A 21,323-nucleotide genomic window follows, 5' to 3' on the forward strand; every position below is an offset into this window, starting at 1 on the left:
ATGAAAATTGATACGATTAGTGATTTATTTTGCGCATTTCCAGCAGTTATTAAATGACTTTGACGATTACCGTTACCGAATGCACCTTCGTTAATATAGAATTTCACTCACCTGAGTTATGTTGCGGAATAGACCTTGATAAGTTATGAGACTGTTGTGGTGAATGTATCGCTGGGCTTGCGTAGTTTGGACCAATATGGTCCGAGGTTTCCACTGCAAATAGATTGAAAATAAAAACGAGTTACATTTCCAGCCCATGCAAATATCTTTGCAATGGCGCAGGTTGATTTCTTAAGAATCCTCTCTGTCTGACACATTTACAATAGATGATCATTGTTTTGCTTGTGACGTCTCCTGTTTCTGTAAGATCTCGAATGAAAATAATAATATCTTGTTCAAGTTGGGATGATGTGAAGGCGATTGAATTTGCGATTGACTTGGAAAGTCGCAAGGTATCTCTCATTATAATTTCAGGTATTGCAGAAAAGCTGACATTCCTGGCAAGACGTTTCTGGTGTAATTACGGCCGCGTAGGGCAGTTTATGATAAAATTTGAAAAAAAGCAGCTCTGTACCACGAGTATATATTGATGGACCATATCTAAATACATATTTGGTAAGCTCATGATCTCATACTTGAACAAAAAAACAGAACGGAGTGAAGGAGCTCGAGTCTCGGAAAGTGTGCTTTTTACCCTTTTCAATGTTTGAAATTTTTCCTGATTTAAGAAAAAAACAGAGTCCGGATTCAATTTTAATCCAGCAACTGTTGCTGTATTTGCTGTCTTTCGCATCAAAATGACACGACATCGCAGAAATATCGACCCGTACAGATAATTCAGGTATAAAATATTCAATTTTTACACCAAAATATGGCAGCATTCGACACTAGACCAAACACTGTTCAGATGGTCGCAAATTTGCTGCCACACATCCTACCGTACGTAAGTAGCGCTTACCGGCAGAGGAAGAAGAATTAGACGACGAAGCGTGGTAAGGATGAGGTGGTAAGCCATATCCGGTATGTTGAAAAACGCGACTCAAACTACTACACAGATCGATGGCCGTCTTGGGGTCGAGCTCCCAGTCGTTATTATCGGCTCTCTGCATCGTTTCCAGGAGATCTGAGCAAAGCAAAGCGAATTAATAATGATCTAGGGCCCAAAGGCATAGTTTCGACCACTGTATTAGTTTAACTGCCACCATAAATTATATCCTGTCAAGTATGGTAAATGGGGTTCATATATTATACGACCAGAGATGGTCAGCACTCAAGTATTACTACTTTTTGGAGCTGCGTACTTGCACAAGTGGTTGTTATCAGACCCCATCCACTTCTTACTTTCTAGACTTTAGACTTGGAAAAGTAAACGGTAGTTTTGTGGTGCGTTTGCAACACTTTTATGAGTAAAACTGTCATGAGACCAATTTGAAACAGCCCTCTCAACGTTTTTTAACTAACAAGATGACGTGACTTCTTGATCGCTTAATTGTCGTGGGTTTTATCCTCGACCGGGTCGGACCAACGACCTGATCAGTAATACTGGTATCTGCGGATTCCCCGCTTGGTGCTCAGTATTACCGGGATAGCATGGAGGGGTGGTGCAAGACTTAGAAAGCCCTACAAGGCTATATACGCACCTTCCTTGTCGAGCGGCATATGCACATCATGCACTCATGGTATGCATATGCACAGATCACGTGTATGTATATCATGAGTCGGTGTATATGCCACAAAAACATCAAGGCAAAATACATATAACGTCCTATTCCCTTTCCATAGCATCCTCTCAAAAGGAAGAGTGTGCACCCTAGCTGATAACTAAAAAAAGGGTCATCAACTTACTACGTCATATCACAGTACAGTAGGGCTTTTCAAAAATGACTTTTTATTCCAGTTTCCGAGGATTCACTGATTAAATTCTTGGGTTGGCTAAAAAAAGGCTGCGCGCCATATTTGGTTAAATTCCAACCAGTCGAAGCCGCGGCAGATACGATTGAGATTTTTAGATTTGAAAAAAAAATTTATTTTCAAATTTTACTGTCAATCCCATGAAATTGTTAATTTGCCTAAAAGAACAATGCATAACAATTTTTGCGCATTTCCAACACGTAGAAGCGAAGTTATTGCAGCTGAAAGTTTTGGATTTGCAAAAATAGCATTGACGGTGGGTAGGCTAATCCCAGAATTGCAGAAAAACTCAAATAACTGCGCTTCTATGGGTTGGAATTGCGTCAAATTTCTTTGGCATTCTTATTTCTGAACTGTACATTCAGCTCCAAATCATGATGGCAGATACTAAAATGTCATTGATTTCGGCCAAGTCTCAATATCACAGCCTCATTGCCGATGACATATTTTAGTCATCATCTTCCCAAATGCTACTCAGAATTAGGAAGTCCTTATTTTTTGTAATATGCTGGTGACAACCTCCTTTACCCGAGCATTCCAATCGGCACCCTGATTGAGAATCACTGCGGTAAATGAATATTTCGAAGATTGTACCTTTGTGATTTTAGATTAGTAGCGATCAGATGTGTACCAACTACTGTATTTTTAAATACTAGAACTAGAACTACTCCCGTTTCAAAATCTGCAACTAGTACTAAAACTCTAACTGCTCAGTTTTCAAATTCCGCAACTAGAACTAGAAGTACTAAAAAACAAAACTGTTTTTAAGTGGACTCTCAACTAAATTGGTAATTAGTACAAGTTTTGTCGCGATGGTACATATTTTGATTTAGAAGGTAGACACTTGCGATTAGCTGCTAAAAGTGTACGTCGCCTTAACTAATTCAACTGAATCAAATTGCTTCTAACTTTCTCATTTTTTACTTCTACTTGGAGTAGTTTTAACATGTCTAAGAGTTGTTACTGCTACTGTATTCGAGTAGAAATTTATAACGTTACTGCTACTTCAACGCGAGCAGCAACACTTTGATCATCTATGCATGATGCCACGTAAGCAAATATACAGATACCGTGAAATGGAATAAGGCCCGAAAGAAAAAACAAACATTCCCAGATCATGATCTGATTTGGATTTGTCGTTTGTAAAAATGTGGATCAGGTCCTGTGCCCTGTCCATTTTTCATGTATATTTGCACCATCTGATAAAATCGTTATCACCTGGATATTGGTTGAAGTCGACGTCCGGCCAATTCACGCTCCGAAAACTGTTCTTGAACGATTCGATGTTGGACCAGTCGAAATTAAAACCAGAACCTGAGATTGAAAGTGACGTTACACAGAAAATCAGTGTATGTTTGCAAAACACAATCAGCACCGCAAACACAACGCATCAAAATTGCCAAGAAATTGAGCAGACTTGGACCTCTAGATAATTCTCGCTGCTAAATGGAGCGAAATGCCAGTAAACAAATCCTAATCTAATTCATGAAATGATTCTATGACCGAAATTTAATTGTAAACTAATTTCTCGTTTTACTGAAAATGATACAGGATAACTGTATAGTGCGAAAGAAGCCAATTTTACTGCACAAGTGTACACTATACAGCCAATTGATATTGTCATGCTTATGACTATTGACTCTGATTTAATACGAACAGGAATATGATTTTTGTTTCATTTGTTTCCAATCCATAATTTAATTGAATTTCCAGGTTTTTGCGCATTCAATAGTTCTAATTTTAATCTAATTTGGCACATAATGTGTAGTTATAATTGTAACTCTATTCTACTTTGGAAAAGCAGTAAATTTTCTAGGTGTAGACATCTCAAATGCAGAGTTGGACATTGGACAACACATAGGGGAGAGGAGGCCAAGATAAGACACTTTTCTGATAATCCAACGTCACTCGAAGAGTAACGCCTTCTGAGGATTAATTTTGGTACCAATGGAAAGCATGTGATCTGTACTATTTATGACTATGGCTTGAGTTATATTGAACAACATACTTATGGATTTCTTGGCCCTCAAAAATCCTTGCTCTCAACTTACCCCCAGGTGAGGGTAAGATGAGACACACTGTGTTTAAGATGAGACACCAAGCAATTTTTGCTCATTACACCACCAATTCATCCCGAATGATGAATCAAATAGCAACATTGTTAATAAAATGTATTAATCATGAAATAGTTCACTTTTAAAAAGAATTGGTACATCATATACAAATTTAAATGACATCGAAAACCAATTATCTATGAGATCCAGCAACAATAAGATTTTCGTTATTATTTTGTCTTGTAATGTCACATCTGGTACACTACTAGATAAATAATACATTTTGTGTGCCTTCAACAGTAAATTTTTAATCTCCCGAGGCCTTCAATAGAAAAGCCCTCTGACACCCATGTCTCATCTTACCCCCACACTTAAATTAACTGATAAATTTGAATAAAAAAATTTCTGTCCGTTAGTTTTTAGAGGTGCATGATTACACTGCTAATATTGCACTCAACCAGTTCCAGTATTGTTGTTTCATAATATTAAGTATTATGATAGGTATGCCCTTACGAACATGAATTCACATAACTGACATAGACTATGAAAATATAGTTTTTGCCATTTTTCTGCCCAACCTCAAATCTGTTTGCCTTGTTAATATGGTAGGAATATAGAATGGCATTATGGGAACAACATAGTTGAAGGAATCTGTCCATCAGAAAATTTTTCTGTGAAAAAATTGCATGTCTCATCTTGCCCAGTGTCTCATCTTGGCCTCCTTTCCCCTAAATCCAAACAACACATAAAAGTGTGCAACCAGCGCAAGATGAGCACAGAACACAAAAACAAAGACAACACAATCTGGAAATACACACTAACCCGACGCGCTCGTAATAGATTTATTGACTTGATTCAAAGTTATCGAGTTGTTCAGCTCCCTCGCTCGGCTGCGCGTCAGCGGCCTCGCACCCGGGCCGTGCATCAGCCCCGAGCCGTCCATCGACCCGTCTAAGTGCACGCGGTGAGGCATGGGCTGATGGTGAAGTTGACGCGATCCGTGCGGGTAATGTTGATGGTGATGGTTCAACGGAGAGTGTGGTTCAGAACTGGAATAATAACGGCGACAGTTCAGTATACTATAGATATAAAGTTGCAATCAGAGGGTATGTTGATGATATTATAGATATAAAGCGTAGGAATTTGGATACCTGCAGCCTAATCGTGAGATACAGATGCTGATGCCCAACGCATATCACGGTTGAAACAGACCATTAAATTGGAGCATTAACTATTTAGATTTTCACACCATATAGTTTTCAAAATTTAGTTTCAACACATAATAATTTCATCCTAAGAGGCAGATCAGTTACAAAAGCCTTACCTGTTATAACTCTGCCCTGTGCATGGAACGCTATACGGGTTCGGATGTCGATCGGCATTGGAATGGCTGATTTCTGCAAAGAAAATTACTAATGTTCGCAGAAGTTTATTACCAAAGGAATGCATTAGTAGGGTTACCATATTTGGGAAATCTGAAAAGAGGACACTTTTTCAAAATTTTCCAACTTGCTAAACCGGAGAAAAATCCTGAAAAAATGGTCAATTTTTCCCACATCGTGTTCGGTCGACAAAAAAGGTCAACTTTCTCGCTCAGTGCCCAAAATACAGTTTTTCTTTCATTTTATCAGGTGGTTGACTTTTAATAAATAAAAAAAAGGTCAACTTTAAGGATCAGCTCCCGAAATATCCGCCGGAGCAATACTTCGGTGTTCATTTACGGTATTTCAGCCGAATTTGGTCGTAAATTTGACCAAAATTCTCAAAAACGAGGACATTTGGGCGTCCTCCAAGGACACTTTAAAAAAAGAGGACAAATCCGCTTAAAAGAGGACGTATGGTAACCCTAGTACCAGTCCATTATTTTACTCATAAATAGGCTACAGTGTAGCAATGACACAATAATGTGCCAATAATAATATCATGTTTTAGTTATTTACATTTCTGTTGCCAGTCTGAAAGAGAATGGTTAATTTTTCTTCGGACCCAGTAGGCCTACTTAAAGTTTGAAGTCTTGGTAAATGACCGGACAACCTACCCATGGTCACTTTTCCTAACCCATTTCATACATTACGAGCAAGGAGTTTATTGGCTACATCTGGAGACATTACCTTCACAAATGTAAGCTTGCCTAGTAACAGTCAGAAAACCGGTAATCAGTCACAGGGCTGGACACTGGAAATTTGATGCTCAAAAAGTATACAATAGACATATTTGCAGCATGAAGAGGCAGTTGTGATCTTCTGCACTTGACTGGTTACTGTACCTCAACTTGTTGCGTGTTACTAGAGTGTAAATTGCAGATAGCTAACAAAATTTCCAAGTTAAGAATCATGAATCTCATGATTGACCGACATCGCTCACCTTGACATGATGGTTGTACATAGGATTTGAATATACTTTTAAAAGACGCTCCCAAGTCTTGCAAGGGTAGGTTGGTGAGGTTGAAACCGGGATTACCGCCTGAAAAATGGCACAGACTCATCACAGTATGTTAGAAGATGTGGAGACTTGAGAGAACATAATTATGTGTAATTAAATTAAAGTGCATCTTAGTTATAAAAACTAATGTAACACTACTGAATGGACTTAGAATAATTCATTAGAAGTAATGAATTGCAAGGTAAGTAAAACCAACGTAGAGATAGCCACTGAAAGGTAGCCTCCTACCTCCTGTGAGGTTGTTGTAGAAAGGAATTTTCCAACAAACATATGTGTGTATTGATATAGGCAAGTATCGAGCATGTTATCAAGATTCTAATTTTGTTATTTTCAGGAAAAATGAGACGTTGTGGCAGAGAAAATCAAAAAAATTGCACCAGAATGTTACGGATATCAATTTTTACACTACATAATAGAAAAAACTACCAAATAAACTTTGACAATCCATTAAGAATTCAGATTTTGACTTGAAATCAAATCGAGTCAAAGAGTTGTATTTGGATCAAATTTTTGCAAAACCGGTCTACGATCAGACACGGAGTACGTTTATTCAGCGATACTGAGTTTTCAGGAGGTATATAAGAGAACATTCGAGTGATAGATTGGGATTTTAAGTCAAATCACAACCAGGCGCGTATCCAGAGCGCGAAAAAGGGGGGGGTTTTGAGTGAAATCACCTATCATGACGTCATAATTACGATCACTCGTCTACACGCCAAGGCGAATATTTACGATATATTATAGTTCAATAATTAAAAGAGATTTGCGGTGAGTGGGAGATGTACGAATTCGATACAGACAATGCCTGAAATTTCGTGTTTTTACGTTATGATTGAACGAAATTCGTAAATGCTCACATTTAGTCATGAGCCGACTAACGCCGCCGGTCTCCAAGCGCCTAGTTCCGACCAGAGATGCACGATTTTGTTAGGTTTTGACTATATTATGCGCACAGCCGGTAGTATCGCAGCGGACGAACAAGCGCGGAATAGTGCGGTAGCATACACGAGGGCGATCGCGATCGCCACAGAGAGGTGTGGAGTGTACAGCTGCACACGAATGTGTGCATTTCGATGGCTTTATCAGCCGCACGGTTGAGCGTTCAGTACGCGCGAAGATAATTAGCCCTTAATTGCAGGCACGCAAGTCGCTCTATTAATACAGAGTACACACTGGGATAATAACTTGAGCGACAGAGGACCTTGTCAGCCGATATCATTACGTTAACTTTACTAATAGGCCTACTCAATTCTCCCGTTCAGCGGCAACATAGGCCTGTATTTGGACGACAGCAAGCCACCTAACAATCGAGAACGTGGATTGCTAGGCTTGTATTTTGAAATGTGAATGTCAATCGTAGGGCATTTCTCGCCGATAATCGCGAAGACAATGTGGATTTGAGAACAGCATTGTCGTACCGGTGCCGCCGTGTCTGCGTCTCGCTGATCAATCAACACGCCGTGCAATTCTTAATTAGGATTTCAAGGCGAGCAGGTGTAGCGAATTCGCGGGCGATGTTCATTGCCGACAACTTTGTCTTTGCAATTACGTATCGGCGGTATCGCGTCGGCCAATTAGATTAGATTTTCCTAAAATGCGTCTCTCGTTTTAGCAAGGCGAGAGAGAAATCGAGGGAAGAAAGTTGTGAACGTCAGCATCTGCCACAGCTGAAATGTAGCTGAACAAGCGCAGAATTCGTACGCAATTAGCGAAATATAACGACCTATTTTATCCTTTCGACTAATTCGGCGCATAATTCCAATATTTTGTAGGGGTTTTAGTCCCCTTAAATAACATTAAGACGCCATATTCGCCTTCTCATACGTAAAAATGAATATGTTGAACTAATAAATTAGCAAATATTAGAGGCTATATTTAACATGAATTTTTAGGATTTTGAAAAGGGGGGGGTTCCGACCCCCTAAAACCCCCCCCTGGATACGCCACTGATCACAACCTATGTAGCCGAAAGTTCATTAACCCATGTATCCCATGAAACAACACAGACGGCACGTTAAAATAATATCCGAAATCAACAGCCACCTGAATTATTATTATTATTGTCGTTCTGTTGAGACAGTTGATGATGATAATGGTTGAGTGGGGTGGAATGATGTGGAGGGCTTCCGGCGTGCTCCGGCGATGTCTGAAAAGCGGAAAGTAACGCGTGTAAAACAAAACAACGTCTAAGTCGGATGGATGTATCAAGCACACTCACCGCTATGGCGCCGTTGTATTGGCAACTCGATGTCGGATAGGAAGGACTCGACAAATCGGAACCGCTGAAGCTTATCGTCTCTTCGTAAGTTAACTGTAACGGTAGAATATGTAATTGTATAGAGGTGGTCACTGGTCAAAGTAGTGCCCATTATTACTCAATAAGAAGTAAAAGTGCACTTTCTTATTCACAACAACATGACCAAATTGACCATCACCATTCGGGGTTCCCAGTGAACAAGTCACAATTTATGGTTTTAGATGTACCAGTACATTTGGAACATAGATCGCGAATGGTCATTGGTCATGGGGAGCACTTCTCGATGTGGATAACAAAGTACGCAAGTAAACAAGTATTCTAGGACTGGTTTTGCCTGACAAACTGAAAACTGTTAAGTAGAAGTAGAACTAGTCTACAATCACAACCACTTGAAGTTAGCTAATACACCCATGAAACTGAATATAAATCCTGTAGACTACGATATACTGATGTTGATCGAAGTCCTGGAATACATCTTGACTCAAGGTTCATCATTCATTTTGCGGCATCTATGGCCAAGTCAGAAAATGCTAAAGTTTCCTTAAATTTATACTTGCCCCTAACGATAATTACTTGCGCCGAGCGCAGGCCACCTTTTTCACAATAGTTTCTGACAAAGATATGTCATGAATGGAGAATGAAGCAAAACTTGACTATCGTATTCCTATCTGTATATTCCAACTGGAGATCAATGTAAGCACCATGAGAAAAGTCCATCTTATAGCAGTAATTGCAGTAATTCCACACACCAATGCATAGCACACATCGATTTTGGCATCAGATTACAAATAAGCGAAGGAGTTGCCAGTCAATATCAAACAGCATTCCAACATTTTGGCAGGGTCATAATGACTCGAGTCATTTTTTCAAATGCGTAAAATGACACGACTCGAGTCAATTTGTGTATTCATATGACTCAAGACCAGGACGGCAAAAACAGACATTTCATTAAGTAACTTAAAACAATAGCAAAGTCACCACATTATTGGTATTTCGTCTATCAGTCCTGATACTTGGAAAATAGGGCCAGAAACTGTAAGGATTGAGGAAAATGACGATATCATGGATGAGAGCCATTCTATATCACACAAGCAGAGTTGAAAAAAGTGGGTTGAACCAGATTGAACTCAAAACTGAACAATGAACACGATGACTTTGACTCGAGTCAAAACTATAAAAGTGAGATTGACTTGTGACTTGGTTACAACCCTGGATTTTAGTGGAAGTCAGAATAAGATGGCGAATAGTTGAACATAACTTGAAATTGTCTAGCGCAATGTTACACAAAAGCGTAGTTGACATGGGAAAAGTAACGTGTATAATAGGGCTGTTCAAAAAAACTTTTTTTCCTGAATCTTGCTGGTTACGTGATCAAATCGTTAGGTTGCCTTAAAAAACGACGCACACCAAATTTGAATTCATTCCAACCAATAATCGCTGATTTCGTACAGTTTGAAAATTTTGAATTTACCCAAAGATGCAAAAAAAATCTTTTGTCGGATTTTTCTGTTAACCCCATGAAATCGTTGCGTTGTCTTCAAAGACGATGCAAAACAAATTTGACTCAATTCCAACCAGTAGAAGCGGAGCTATTCGAGTTTTTCTTCGATATTTCGGGGATTATCCTAGATAGGTGGATAATCCAAGAATTATCATCGTAAAACTCAAATAACTCCGGTTCTACTGGTTGGAATTGAGTCAAATTTGTTTTGCATCGTCTTTGAAGACAGCGCAACGATTTCATGGGGTTAACAGAAAAATCCGACAAAAAAATATTTTTGCATCTTTGGGTAAATTCAAAATTTTCAAACTGTACGAAATCAGCGATTATTGGTTGGAAGGAATTAAAATTTGGTGTTCGTCGTTTTTTAAGGCAACCTAACGATTTGATCACGTAACCCTCAAGATTCAGGAAAAAAAGCTATTTTTGAACAGCCCTAGTGTATAAACATTGACTATGGTATATTATACTATAACGGTAGTTTAGTATGGATGATGGCAATGCGATAGAGACTATTACTTGAATTATATAATAAGACTGTGACGCAAAAGTACTAAATCTGGATATAAATAATTGATGAGTCATCAATTGTCCCCAACTTCAATGTACTTCATTTGAGCAAACACTCTGATTATTCTTTCATTTGTCCGGTGCCTCAAAGTGTGCAATCCAACGGAAACTGAGGTTTAACAATGGATCTTGTTGGTTCTACTGTATATTTTGCTGACTTGAAATAACGGTAGCCTACATTTCCATTTGAAGATCCAGACCAAAATAGAAAATGACATACCAGATTGAAAGAATGATCAATGCACCTAATTTAAAATATGTCTACCACAATAAAGTTGATAAGTCTACTCTGCATGCCTTCAGTTGACTTAATCATATTACAGATGAGAAATTTTGTCAAATTGTTATAACTTGTAACGATATTGGAATTTTATCAAAGCATTAAGAAATTTCTTCATATTGATTTTATATAGCAACCTATAAATATCAATTATTTCAAGTTATTGACTGCATGTGAGCTCACACATTCACACACATTACACACTTAATTCATTATGTGTGCAGTATCCATATTTTGTAAATAATTATGCATTTTTTAAATACTAAACTTCTAAATCCCCATGAAGCTGCAGCTGAACGTGTGTGTTTGAATAATACGTTCCGTTTATTGCCTCTATGTCTTCCTTTCTTTGCATGAAGTTACTTTCTAGTTGCCATGATAGTATCAATCAAGGGGGACGCTTCTCTTATGACAATTTCAATGATTTTATTTCCACTATTTGCAGAAGACTACCAAATTTAACCGAACATCTTTTCCAGCTAAATTGCAGAATTTTCAAAAGTGAAATTTTGACAAGTACATCCCGGATTTGCAACGTCTTTGTGAATGAAACACGTCATGTAGCATAACAACGCAAAATATTTTTAAAATTGCGTCTATTATCGTACGTTCTAAAGATTTTTCTTTATACATCACAACGTCACGATGCAGACTATATGACGTACCGGCATCGTAACCTGTCAATGATCTGTTGACAATTCACCAAATCAAACAGAAGAATGAGGAACGCACACCAAACAATCAAATACTCAAAGTCAACTCTCGCAGATGGTCATTTCAAGACGCGCTCAAGTAAATACTACCGGCTATGTATTTTATAACTTGCACCAATCACAAAAATTCAAGTGTGTTATAATGCCATGATATTTTAACAAAGAGGAATTACGGCAGTATACTGTGCGTGTGCACCCTGTACGTGTACAGTGAATACCCTATTTTGCATGGTTGTTTGGTCAATAGTTTTGAAAATAGCAAAATTTGCCTCGGCTTACCGCAAAAATCAGCTGAAGTCAAAAACATAGATTTGCTGGGATATCTCAAGTAGCATATTGCCAGAAGGCAAATACTTCATTAGGCTTTTGCACATCGCTACTGACAATTTTGACTGACATACAGGAGCTAAATATAGCTCTAGATTTGACCGATTTTTAACACATTAGAATGATATAATTTGTTTGTATCCCAAAATTATCAACATTCACCGATCCCCTTGACTTATTCGTACAAAAGTCTGAGATTACATTGGAAGTAGCATTATCTACTTGCAACACTGATAGGCCATTACTGGTTTATTGGTAGATATAGAATGTAAGAATAGAAACACCGGGTCCATATCAATTGAATCAAAGTTATTCTTTGGTAAGTCCAACATGAGTCATAAATTAATGTTTCATGCACGAAAAACTATAAGTATAGTCCACAGTACATGACATTTTTATTACCTGTTCACACAGTACACCGGAATAGAGCCTGTTAGCTCAATTTAAACCTGTCTATAGATTCACTGTTTGTTATTCAACCACATTGACTGATGAGATTAAACTTTTTAACATCAAAGTGTGATGTTGAAATACAATGAAAAGAATATGGCATTGTTATCAGAAGCATTTTATCGAATATAGAAAATTATCCTGTTCGAATTGATAGCACACATAGTGACATAGGTGAGGTGGTAAAAATAAACATGCGACTCGGGGTAAGCCAACACTAATCCGCATAGTTGAAAACAACATGTAGTTATACAGATCCGTGACTCCAGACTCCTGTGACAGCTTTCAAGATTTGCAGGCTATGCCACAAGAACTACTGTATATTATATTTGGCGATTGCACTTCTAACAAATGATCTTCATCACTTCGCAATTATTTTTCTCGACCAAATTACATGAGCCAGTAGCAAAGGTCTAGGTATCTGATGTCAATAACACAAAAGACAAGTTAAGTTGTCACAGTACACACCATCTTTACAATATACAGTGCACATATTCGGCAATTGTTATATTTCTCTCGGCTGTAAGTGTGAGAACATTCTTATGATGAAGAACGTGGTCTCACAATCTACTAATAAAATATGTATTGTGGTAGCCTGGTAGGTAGATTTTCATTTTCTTTCAACACGACAAGTAGTAAAGTCAACATTTCGAGGCAATTAATTTGTGACCGGCCTGTCTTGTTATCGAATTGCGCTAGCGGCAGTTATTAATTTATTAATTCTTATTCCTAATATGCTACTGATTCTACACTTGTTTGATTGTATAGGGACACATATGACACATATATGCTGTCTAAATAGCACCAGGCTCCTTGCGGAACCAGAAATAGAGGACAAATTACCGTATACAAAATCAATAATACAGACCGACCTGCCATGAAAATGTACTGATTTCCAAGAATATATTAATTTTGCCAGTCATTTTGGTGGAAATAATTGAAACGAAGGCAAACATGATTTTTGGCAATGTCTTCCAAGACGGGTCCCACAGTACTTTCCATTGGGAATTAGCAATTTGGGTGTGCATGTAACGCATGTGGCTCATACAGCAACATAACTCAAGTGGAGTTAGTCTAATGATCTATTTCATTAATTGATGCACAAATTTATTAGGATATCTCAGTTACTTGCAACTGTGACATCACTTTTCTTACGAAAGCTATAGTTCCTGCGAATAGCTGCACCTTATACATGGTGGAAAAGTTTGAGAGTTCTTACTGCCAGTGTTGAAAAAATTCTCCTATACAGCATTGAAATCTCTTTCTTCCATCAAATTTGGTGCCAAATTCAAGTTTTCAATGTGTGTATAAGATTGACTCGCAAGGGAAAAACTGTTTTAGCGCTTAATTTGTGTAAAAATCTCCCAAATTAGTTTGCAAAAAAACTCATAGGAAGCTTGTAAAACTACGAAATACATCAGTAATAGTCGATATGGGTGGAAAGCAGGAAAGATGTAGCATATTGACAATTCTGAGCAATGACATTTATGACGTCGCAACAGATATATTATGGACAACTAACTTAATACCATAGGTACTAATATGTACTCTACTTGAGCCAGTTATTAGAGACAAAGTAGGCCTACTTAGTAACTGACAGGCTATTATTAATCTTATGAAAAATCGTTACCATAGCTATTTTAAAGGTGGTCGGAGATTCGGTGAAATAAAACAAATACTGGTCATTATTTACAGCATGAATAAGCAATCAAACCAGATCACGACATGAGATTGCTGAATCCCACAGCATTTTGATCAGGATTGGATTATATGCAACTAATAATGGTGTGCTCATATGGCTGGGAGTTTAAACAGTACGAGTCACACTATAGAAGAACGTTGATACTACTCACGGAACTGTAATTTTGGATCTATTTCATACATTATCATCAAGTGTTTCTAAATCTTTCCTTAACCCCTTAACTACTATTACTTTTCTTCAAGGCTCCCTAAATTTAAATGAAGGCGAAAAACAAGTTTCCTTACATGGATATGTGAATAACATAAAACACTTTGGTGGGACAAATGACATGGCTACGTTGTGATCGAATTCTTCATTGTGATTTTCCTTCCATTTACACTATTTTCCTGAACGCACTCAATCATCATGTGCAAGAGAATGTAACTCCGCAAGAAGGGGATGAAAAGAGAAAAACTGTGGCCTGAAGAATCTGGTTAGCGATACCAAGGTGATAGGTGATCATTAGATGTCCTAATCTTGAGTTTCTATGTTGCCAGCTTCTCACACTACATCTTTACAGTGAATGTTGAGAGGTGCTCAACGGAGGTTTGGAAATTATATATGAGCGGTGTTACAGAATTGAGTGTGGCAATTGCCTCCTTGTATTAGAATGTGAGCCTGGATAGAGAAAAGCCTGACAGACACCCTACAATCTTACATTTTTAACAGTATGGTTCACTATGAAGTCAAATAAATGTTTAGGGAGCCTTGCCAGAATTATATATAACATGAATGTACTTGCGAGTTTAATGGGTGTATGATTTGAAACTTGATATTAAGTTATAGATCATGCAATGGCTCATGTCTCTCTGAAGACTTGGCTCTAGGGGGCGTGTGCCTCACCAGTTGAGTTCAACAGGTCTAATAGGATTTCATCTCCAAACTTACTAGGTACATTACTGTGATTGGAAAACTACAGTTACGGCAATTCAGATAGACATGGGAAATAAGGCAACTGGGAAAATCCAATTTCTAAAACAATAATATGAATGAATCAACACGCATTATTTTTCAGACAGGTAACCAAGTCTATGAGAAACAAAACCGTGATTCAAATGTCAAATGGCCGCACGGCATTGTTTCAAAATCAGAGGCCGTGAATGATTGAGAGACAGCATCATCAAGACGACATGTAACATTAGTAAGGATTCACGGAGCAATTACCGCCAAAAGAACAACATACTTGTTGTAGCTGATATTCTATCACACAAAGGACAAATTCATAGCCTCATACTAGAAAAGGTCAAATCGTTACAATAACAGAAGCAAACAAGCATTTATCAATTGTTATCACTTGACTTGACGTGTAATTAGCAATAAAAATATATAAATTGTTGTTTTCAACCAATCTTGCCGAATACTTCCAGAGTGTTATCTTAAAATCTACCAGTTTCAATAATTTTCAAAAAAAGAAATCAGACAGATGTTAAAAGCGGCTTGTTTTGTGGACATTGTTGTTAAATGGCACCTCGCTGTCTGTAATATAAACTGGTGTGTACAGCGTCGTATCAAATCGTACAGACAGGCCGAGTTCATGAAATCAGGACTAGTGGCCTGTAGATATCTTTTACAAAGGTGGTAAGTGATTATTAGCATCTCCACTTTACAATCACTCTTTTCCAGACTGTGACTCGACATAGTTTTGGAAGGTGCTACTTTTGAGTAATAGTGATGTAATAGTAATTTCTGGGTAATACCAGTGTCATTTGTGATGGAGCAGCAACGATGACTGCTTTTATCCACTTAGTATTTTCCCCGTACTAGCCACATGACATTCATTATTTAGTTTATAAATCAAAACTTGGTCTCTAATGCCACGAAAGCAAATCAGTCACATAATTGCTCTTTACAAGTAATCACATGATTATTGATAACTGCAAGACAACTTTCTAATTACCAGGAGGTGCAAAAGATAACAGAGAATTTTCGAAATCCAAATATCACCAGCAAGTGAGGTAAAAGAAGATGAGAATTTTCAGGATGCAGCTTTGCAAGAATATAAGTGATGACTTCGAAGTGCCAATGTTGGAGATTTTACTTCAACTCTAGTACTATAATAGTAGTGAATTTTCAAGTTATACCCATGTAAATTAACATGTACTTTGCGTGCCTACTAATCCATGGCCATTGTTTTGTATCTGTATTGCATGAAATTCAAATGGGTATATTAAACAAGTTGCTGTTTGCTTGCGATGTAATGGATTTTGCTATTGATAGAATTCATCACATATGGTATGCAGTAGCATAATTCGAGTGTGGATTATGCTATTCTGTTTGGAAACACAAACGTGTTCATAAAATAACTACAACCAAGTAGAAGAAAGATGTATTGATTAAATTATTTTTGTGAAAATGTAAGTCAGACGAAGCCGTTGCATAGTAGGGACATAATTCATCATGAATGAATAGAATCAAGTTGAAATACCAACAGTCCCAGGTGTTTGTAGGTGGATTAGGTCTAATACTATAATTGTCCGACCAACATATCTAATATTCACTTAGTGACAAGAATATGCTAGTTCAGAGGAACATACTCAGGGTCGTACAATGAAGGCTGACATATTTGCTACACAACATGGAAAAAGTAATGGCACCATAAAACATTGCTCCCTCATAATTACAGTGACCGGAAAATAGAGCAATTTACCCTTTGAATGGAACACCGGGCTATAAAAAAGAAAAGGATCCCATTGAGGGCACTCGATTCCCTTTAACCAAATAACAAAAAGCCTGTGTAGTTCTAATGGTAACAACGTCCATGATCCAACACTTATCGAGCGTTTTTGAAGGGGTGAAGTTAATTTGTACCAAGTGTCATTGACCGTCCTGATAATGGGCTTCGCACACTCGCAATGTATTCACGACTCCAGGCACGGGCTGGGTTAGAATTATATCAAAAGATCCGATTACCGAAAGGACCTGCTTATGAAAGGGAAGGACCGTAAGGCTATGAAGAATATTCCGTATCACCTTACATCATCCATGAATGCATAACATATCATAATGGAGGTATGAATATACTCGCCAAAAGTATGACGGCATTGTCATAATCCATTTAGGCATGCCAATGAAGCCTAAACACGAGATGGTGAAAAGCAAATACTGTTATTTTCATGTTACCATACCCAAGTAGCCTACGTTGCCCCTACACTATACAACTCCACTTCAGATAAAATACGACAAAAATGTAGATTCCAGAAGGAGTAGACAAATCAAGATTTCATATGGAGCAACATTTCCAGAAGCCCACAATATCATATCCTTGCGTATTTCAATAGCTTCAATATTTCATGCTCTTTTTAATTATACTTGCATATCAACTGGCATCGGTTTCGATACATGTACCCGGTATTCAAATATTTGTGATGAACAGCGCAAAGGTTTGATAAACAAAAACAGTGTGCCTTGTACACAATTGCGGGAAGTGCCTTTCAAAAAACTATTAGTTTATACAGGCATTCCACGAATCGGCAGTCCCAAACAAAGCAAGCAAGCAGTAACATCATAAGCCTACTCATAGTACCCTACCCGATTACTATGAGCCTATCGCTGGGATCTAAAGATGTTTGTGAGCAAAATCGTTTTTCAGTCGAGCATTACTTCAACCGTAAGGGTCAGGTTGGAACACAAGCATCATAGGGAAGGACAGCTTGACCGAACCAACACGATCCTATCGAATTGTGCTTGATACAACAGGGCAACATGTTTGTTATCTTTTTAAACAACCTCATCAATGATACTCCAATCACATACACCTGGACTGGACAGGCAGTATTGGTAGCATGAAAGAGTGAGGAAGAATCAAAGATAGAGGACAGCAATCATGAATGATATCTATGACACTGCTATGTCGGCCATTCGCACTATTATACCAGTAGGCCAGGGCGGATGTTAGATTGATGGAAGGCACACGATCGTTCGGACATCTTCCTAACTGTTCAATGCAGCCAATAGTGTCTAATGCATTGCGATATGCGTTTTGTGACGATAAAATATGTTGGTGTTCATGGTTTAACATGGATTTGGTTGGATTTTTTTGGATTGTTCACACCAATCCAGTGGATAACTCGACTTTAGGCTCGGCTTCAGGTATATAAACTATACAGGGTATAAATAAAATCTGCGATGGCAGAAATGTGGGACAAATATTTCCAATCTGCGAACGGATGTATTGATTTTTTCGAGATAAAAAAATGCGATACGTTCGGCCGGTTCGGGTATAATTTTCTGATATTTGGTTTTGGGGCCTTCAGCATGAAATTTGGAACACCTTGGCTACTATACCTTCATATTCTTTGCCGTGTTTGGCTCAAATTTATCATTACAATATTTGTGATGAGAAATATACATTCACATCACAATACTGTGACGTACACAGCACATCCTTCACAACAAACAGAATGTCTACGTTCATAAAAATCTCATTTCAAACACAGATAACCTTTCAGCGAGTTTACGGACGTTTCACAGCACATGAATTCGACCAAAACTAAGCAAATTTCAACGAAGATAAGTCCCTATCGTTTTCAGATGATTTGATGAAGATGAGATCAATCACTGACTGGAATATTGAAGAATGGACAAACTTAATCCCAATGTAGCTCAGTCGCATCAGGCCGAATACCAATAAAAGGTTAGAAGTCGTAAAGTCGAATGGCCGCGATAAAGAATAGCCCCACAACATTTTACAACAAATTTGACGGTGTGCGAAAAAAACAAGAAGAATTACCAGAAAAACACTAAAATTTACTACAAGCCAGCGTCGCGAAGTGATCGTTTCAATTTGCCAACATCAAACAACCGACTAACTCAAACAAATCGCAAAAAGATACTGCTATATCTCACCAGGAGGCAAACTGAAAATAATGTCTACTGGCTACCGTAACTCATCCAGCCATGAAGTTTGGTTCTCTTTTGCCATTAGTCACTTTCTTTTATGGATGCGCAAATTTGAGTACCATTAGGCTACATATTAAGAGCATCCCTCATTATGGCATCAAAAGTAATTTCTGGCAGATGAAGCACACCTTTTTGCTGTGGAATCAGAGTAGCTTATGTATGTCCAATGTTTCCTCTAAGTTGTGCATGTGCGCAGTGCTGACACGGTCTCCGCGCACAAAAACATAAGCTAGTTTGGTTTGACAGCTACGATGTATTCCCTATCAACCAAAAGGGTTTGACCAAGTCTGGTATTTTAGATTTCACTAATAGCCTATATAAAATGTATGATGATACTCATTGCCCAGAGCATAGAAGTAGCCTATCTAAAATAACGCATGCATATCCACAGCTGCCTAACAGATACAAAATAACCAAACTTCAGATTCACCACTTAAAATCTACTGATAATGATCACACTGTCTGAATTTTACAAGACGTAACCAACTCTCGAAAACGTACTCGTGTATGCAGGGCCGTAACAGTACTTCGTCAGGCCCCCCAAAAAAAACTTTGGTCTTGGGCCCCCCATAGGGTTATAGACCGAACTTCTGGGGGGCAAAGCCCCCCAGACCCCCCTCCGGCGATACACTGTTTACCGCTATTCGTCATATTTCTTGAAACTTTGTTTAGTGAATCGACTTTTGTCGCCTAAGCGCGCGAAGCGCAAAAAATTTATAGAATTCATGATTTCTTCGGTCAGAATGATCAGGAATTGCATATATTGTTATCAATTTTTATCTTCTCTCTGCTCACGTAACCAGATTTGCCGGTAGAGGTGTGTTTAAAAAGGTAGGACCACTCAATAATAATTAAACATCTTCAGGCGTATACCCGTTGGCAGGAACGAAACAGCACCTCGTCAGGCCCCCAAAAACGTGGGTCTAGGGCTCCCATAGGGTGATAAAACGACCCCCCCATCACGTTGTTCGCGTTTGTCACGAAATTATCTGTACTGTATAGTGAGCCAGCGCGAAGCGCGAAAATTTTCGATAATTTATGATAAAATCGGTCAATCAGATCGGCGATTGCATATATATTATGCTATCGATTTATTGACCTCTCTACTCACGTAATCAGATTTACCGGTAGAGTTGAGTAAAATGTCTTGAAAACGGGAGGGCCCGTAACTAATGATTAAATATCTTCGGGTGGGCGGACCCGTTGATATGACTTCGTTACATGATGTTATTTCCTGACTTCCGGTCTGCTATATCAAAAAATATAGAATCGCCCTAACGTAGGCTTCTAAACTAAGAGACGCACACGATTTCAAATTGGTATTTCTTCACTGGCATAAAATTTTTCCCAGCAGGATGGTATTTGTCATGTGAGGTTCAGATTGCAAAGACAGGAACATTCGGCGCCAGTCATTTAGGCGCCTATGGACAATTAAACCTATATGTATTTTGTATAGCCTATATAAAGAAGTCTTCGGTCTGCATAAGGGCATATAGACCTTTTCAGCCAAGCTTTTCTCGCTGCCGATCGTTCTGGCACACTTCTTGAAGTCGCATGTTATATGGCCTAAAACTTGATTGTATGTCTTGGTGGGTCGTGGCGCGGTAATGAGCCAATACCCAATAATATAGATAAATGGCTACTTGAATTCGCGCGCAGCGCGAAAAATTGCACAAATTTTCAAAAAATACTCTCTGATTTATGCTAGTTCACGAAATAATTTTAGGCCCCCTTCGAGCTCAGGCCCCCCCCAATTGGGGGGTTTGGGGTGCGGCAGTTACGGTGCTGCGTGTATGAGAGCAATGGGAGCTAATGTGCGTAAAATTTGGAATCTCAATTTTGATCACTCACAGAAAAAATGTGAAAATTCACACAATCAACTTTGCAAAGGGAAGTAAGCTATCTACAATTGTGGAGGATAGAACCGTGAAAGTGGATTTAGTTTCTGTGTTAGATGACAGAATCCGTGCTCCATAGATGCCTTGTTTTCCTCTAGTATGCAAGGAAATGTTTTGCCGCAATTCATGTTAATAAAATGTGAAATAACAATTACCATTTCGTCTGATTTTCTCTTCCTCGGTCTGAAAGGATCTTCTTGCGGACTCGATTCGATTGCCCAATAAGAACCCTGTCATAGAGCCATCAGAAATTATTATTACAATGTGAATATAGGCCTAG

General features: G+C 38.3%; 1 protein-coding gene across 1 annotated transcript in view; it reads right to left on the reverse strand.

Annotated features, from left to right (window-relative positions):
- The window catches only part of LOC145437230 (forkhead box protein J2-like), a 31,247-nt gene that overhangs the window by 6,142 nt on the left and 3,782 nt on the right, over positions 1-21,323 (reverse strand). Inside the window, exons 5-13 of the mRNA XM_080314423.1 lie at positions 21,199-21,273; positions 8,626-8,718; positions 8,451-8,553; positions 6,330-6,428; positions 5,290-5,362; positions 4,788-5,014; positions 3,130-3,225; positions 959-1,123; positions 112-213 (exon numbers count right to left, since the gene is read on the reverse strand). Coding sequence (XP_080170549.1) covers positions 112-213; positions 959-1,123; positions 3,130-3,225; positions 4,788-5,014; positions 5,290-5,362; positions 6,330-6,428; positions 8,451-8,553; positions 8,626-8,718; positions 21,199-21,273 — 1,033 coding nt within the window. The remainder of the gene's footprint in view (positions 1-111; positions 214-958; positions 1,124-3,129; positions 3,226-4,787; positions 5,015-5,289; positions 5,363-6,329; positions 6,429-8,450; positions 8,554-8,625; positions 8,719-21,198; positions 21,274-21,323) is intronic.

The sequence above is a fragment of the Botryllus schlosseri genome, chromosome 4 (assembly GCF_051294905.1).
Source record: "Botryllus schlosseri isolate E-star chromosome 4, Bs_hap1, whole genome shotgun sequence".
Classification (NCBI taxonomy): Eukaryota; Metazoa; Chordata; class Ascidiacea; order Stolidobranchia; family Styelidae; genus Botryllus; species Botryllus schlosseri.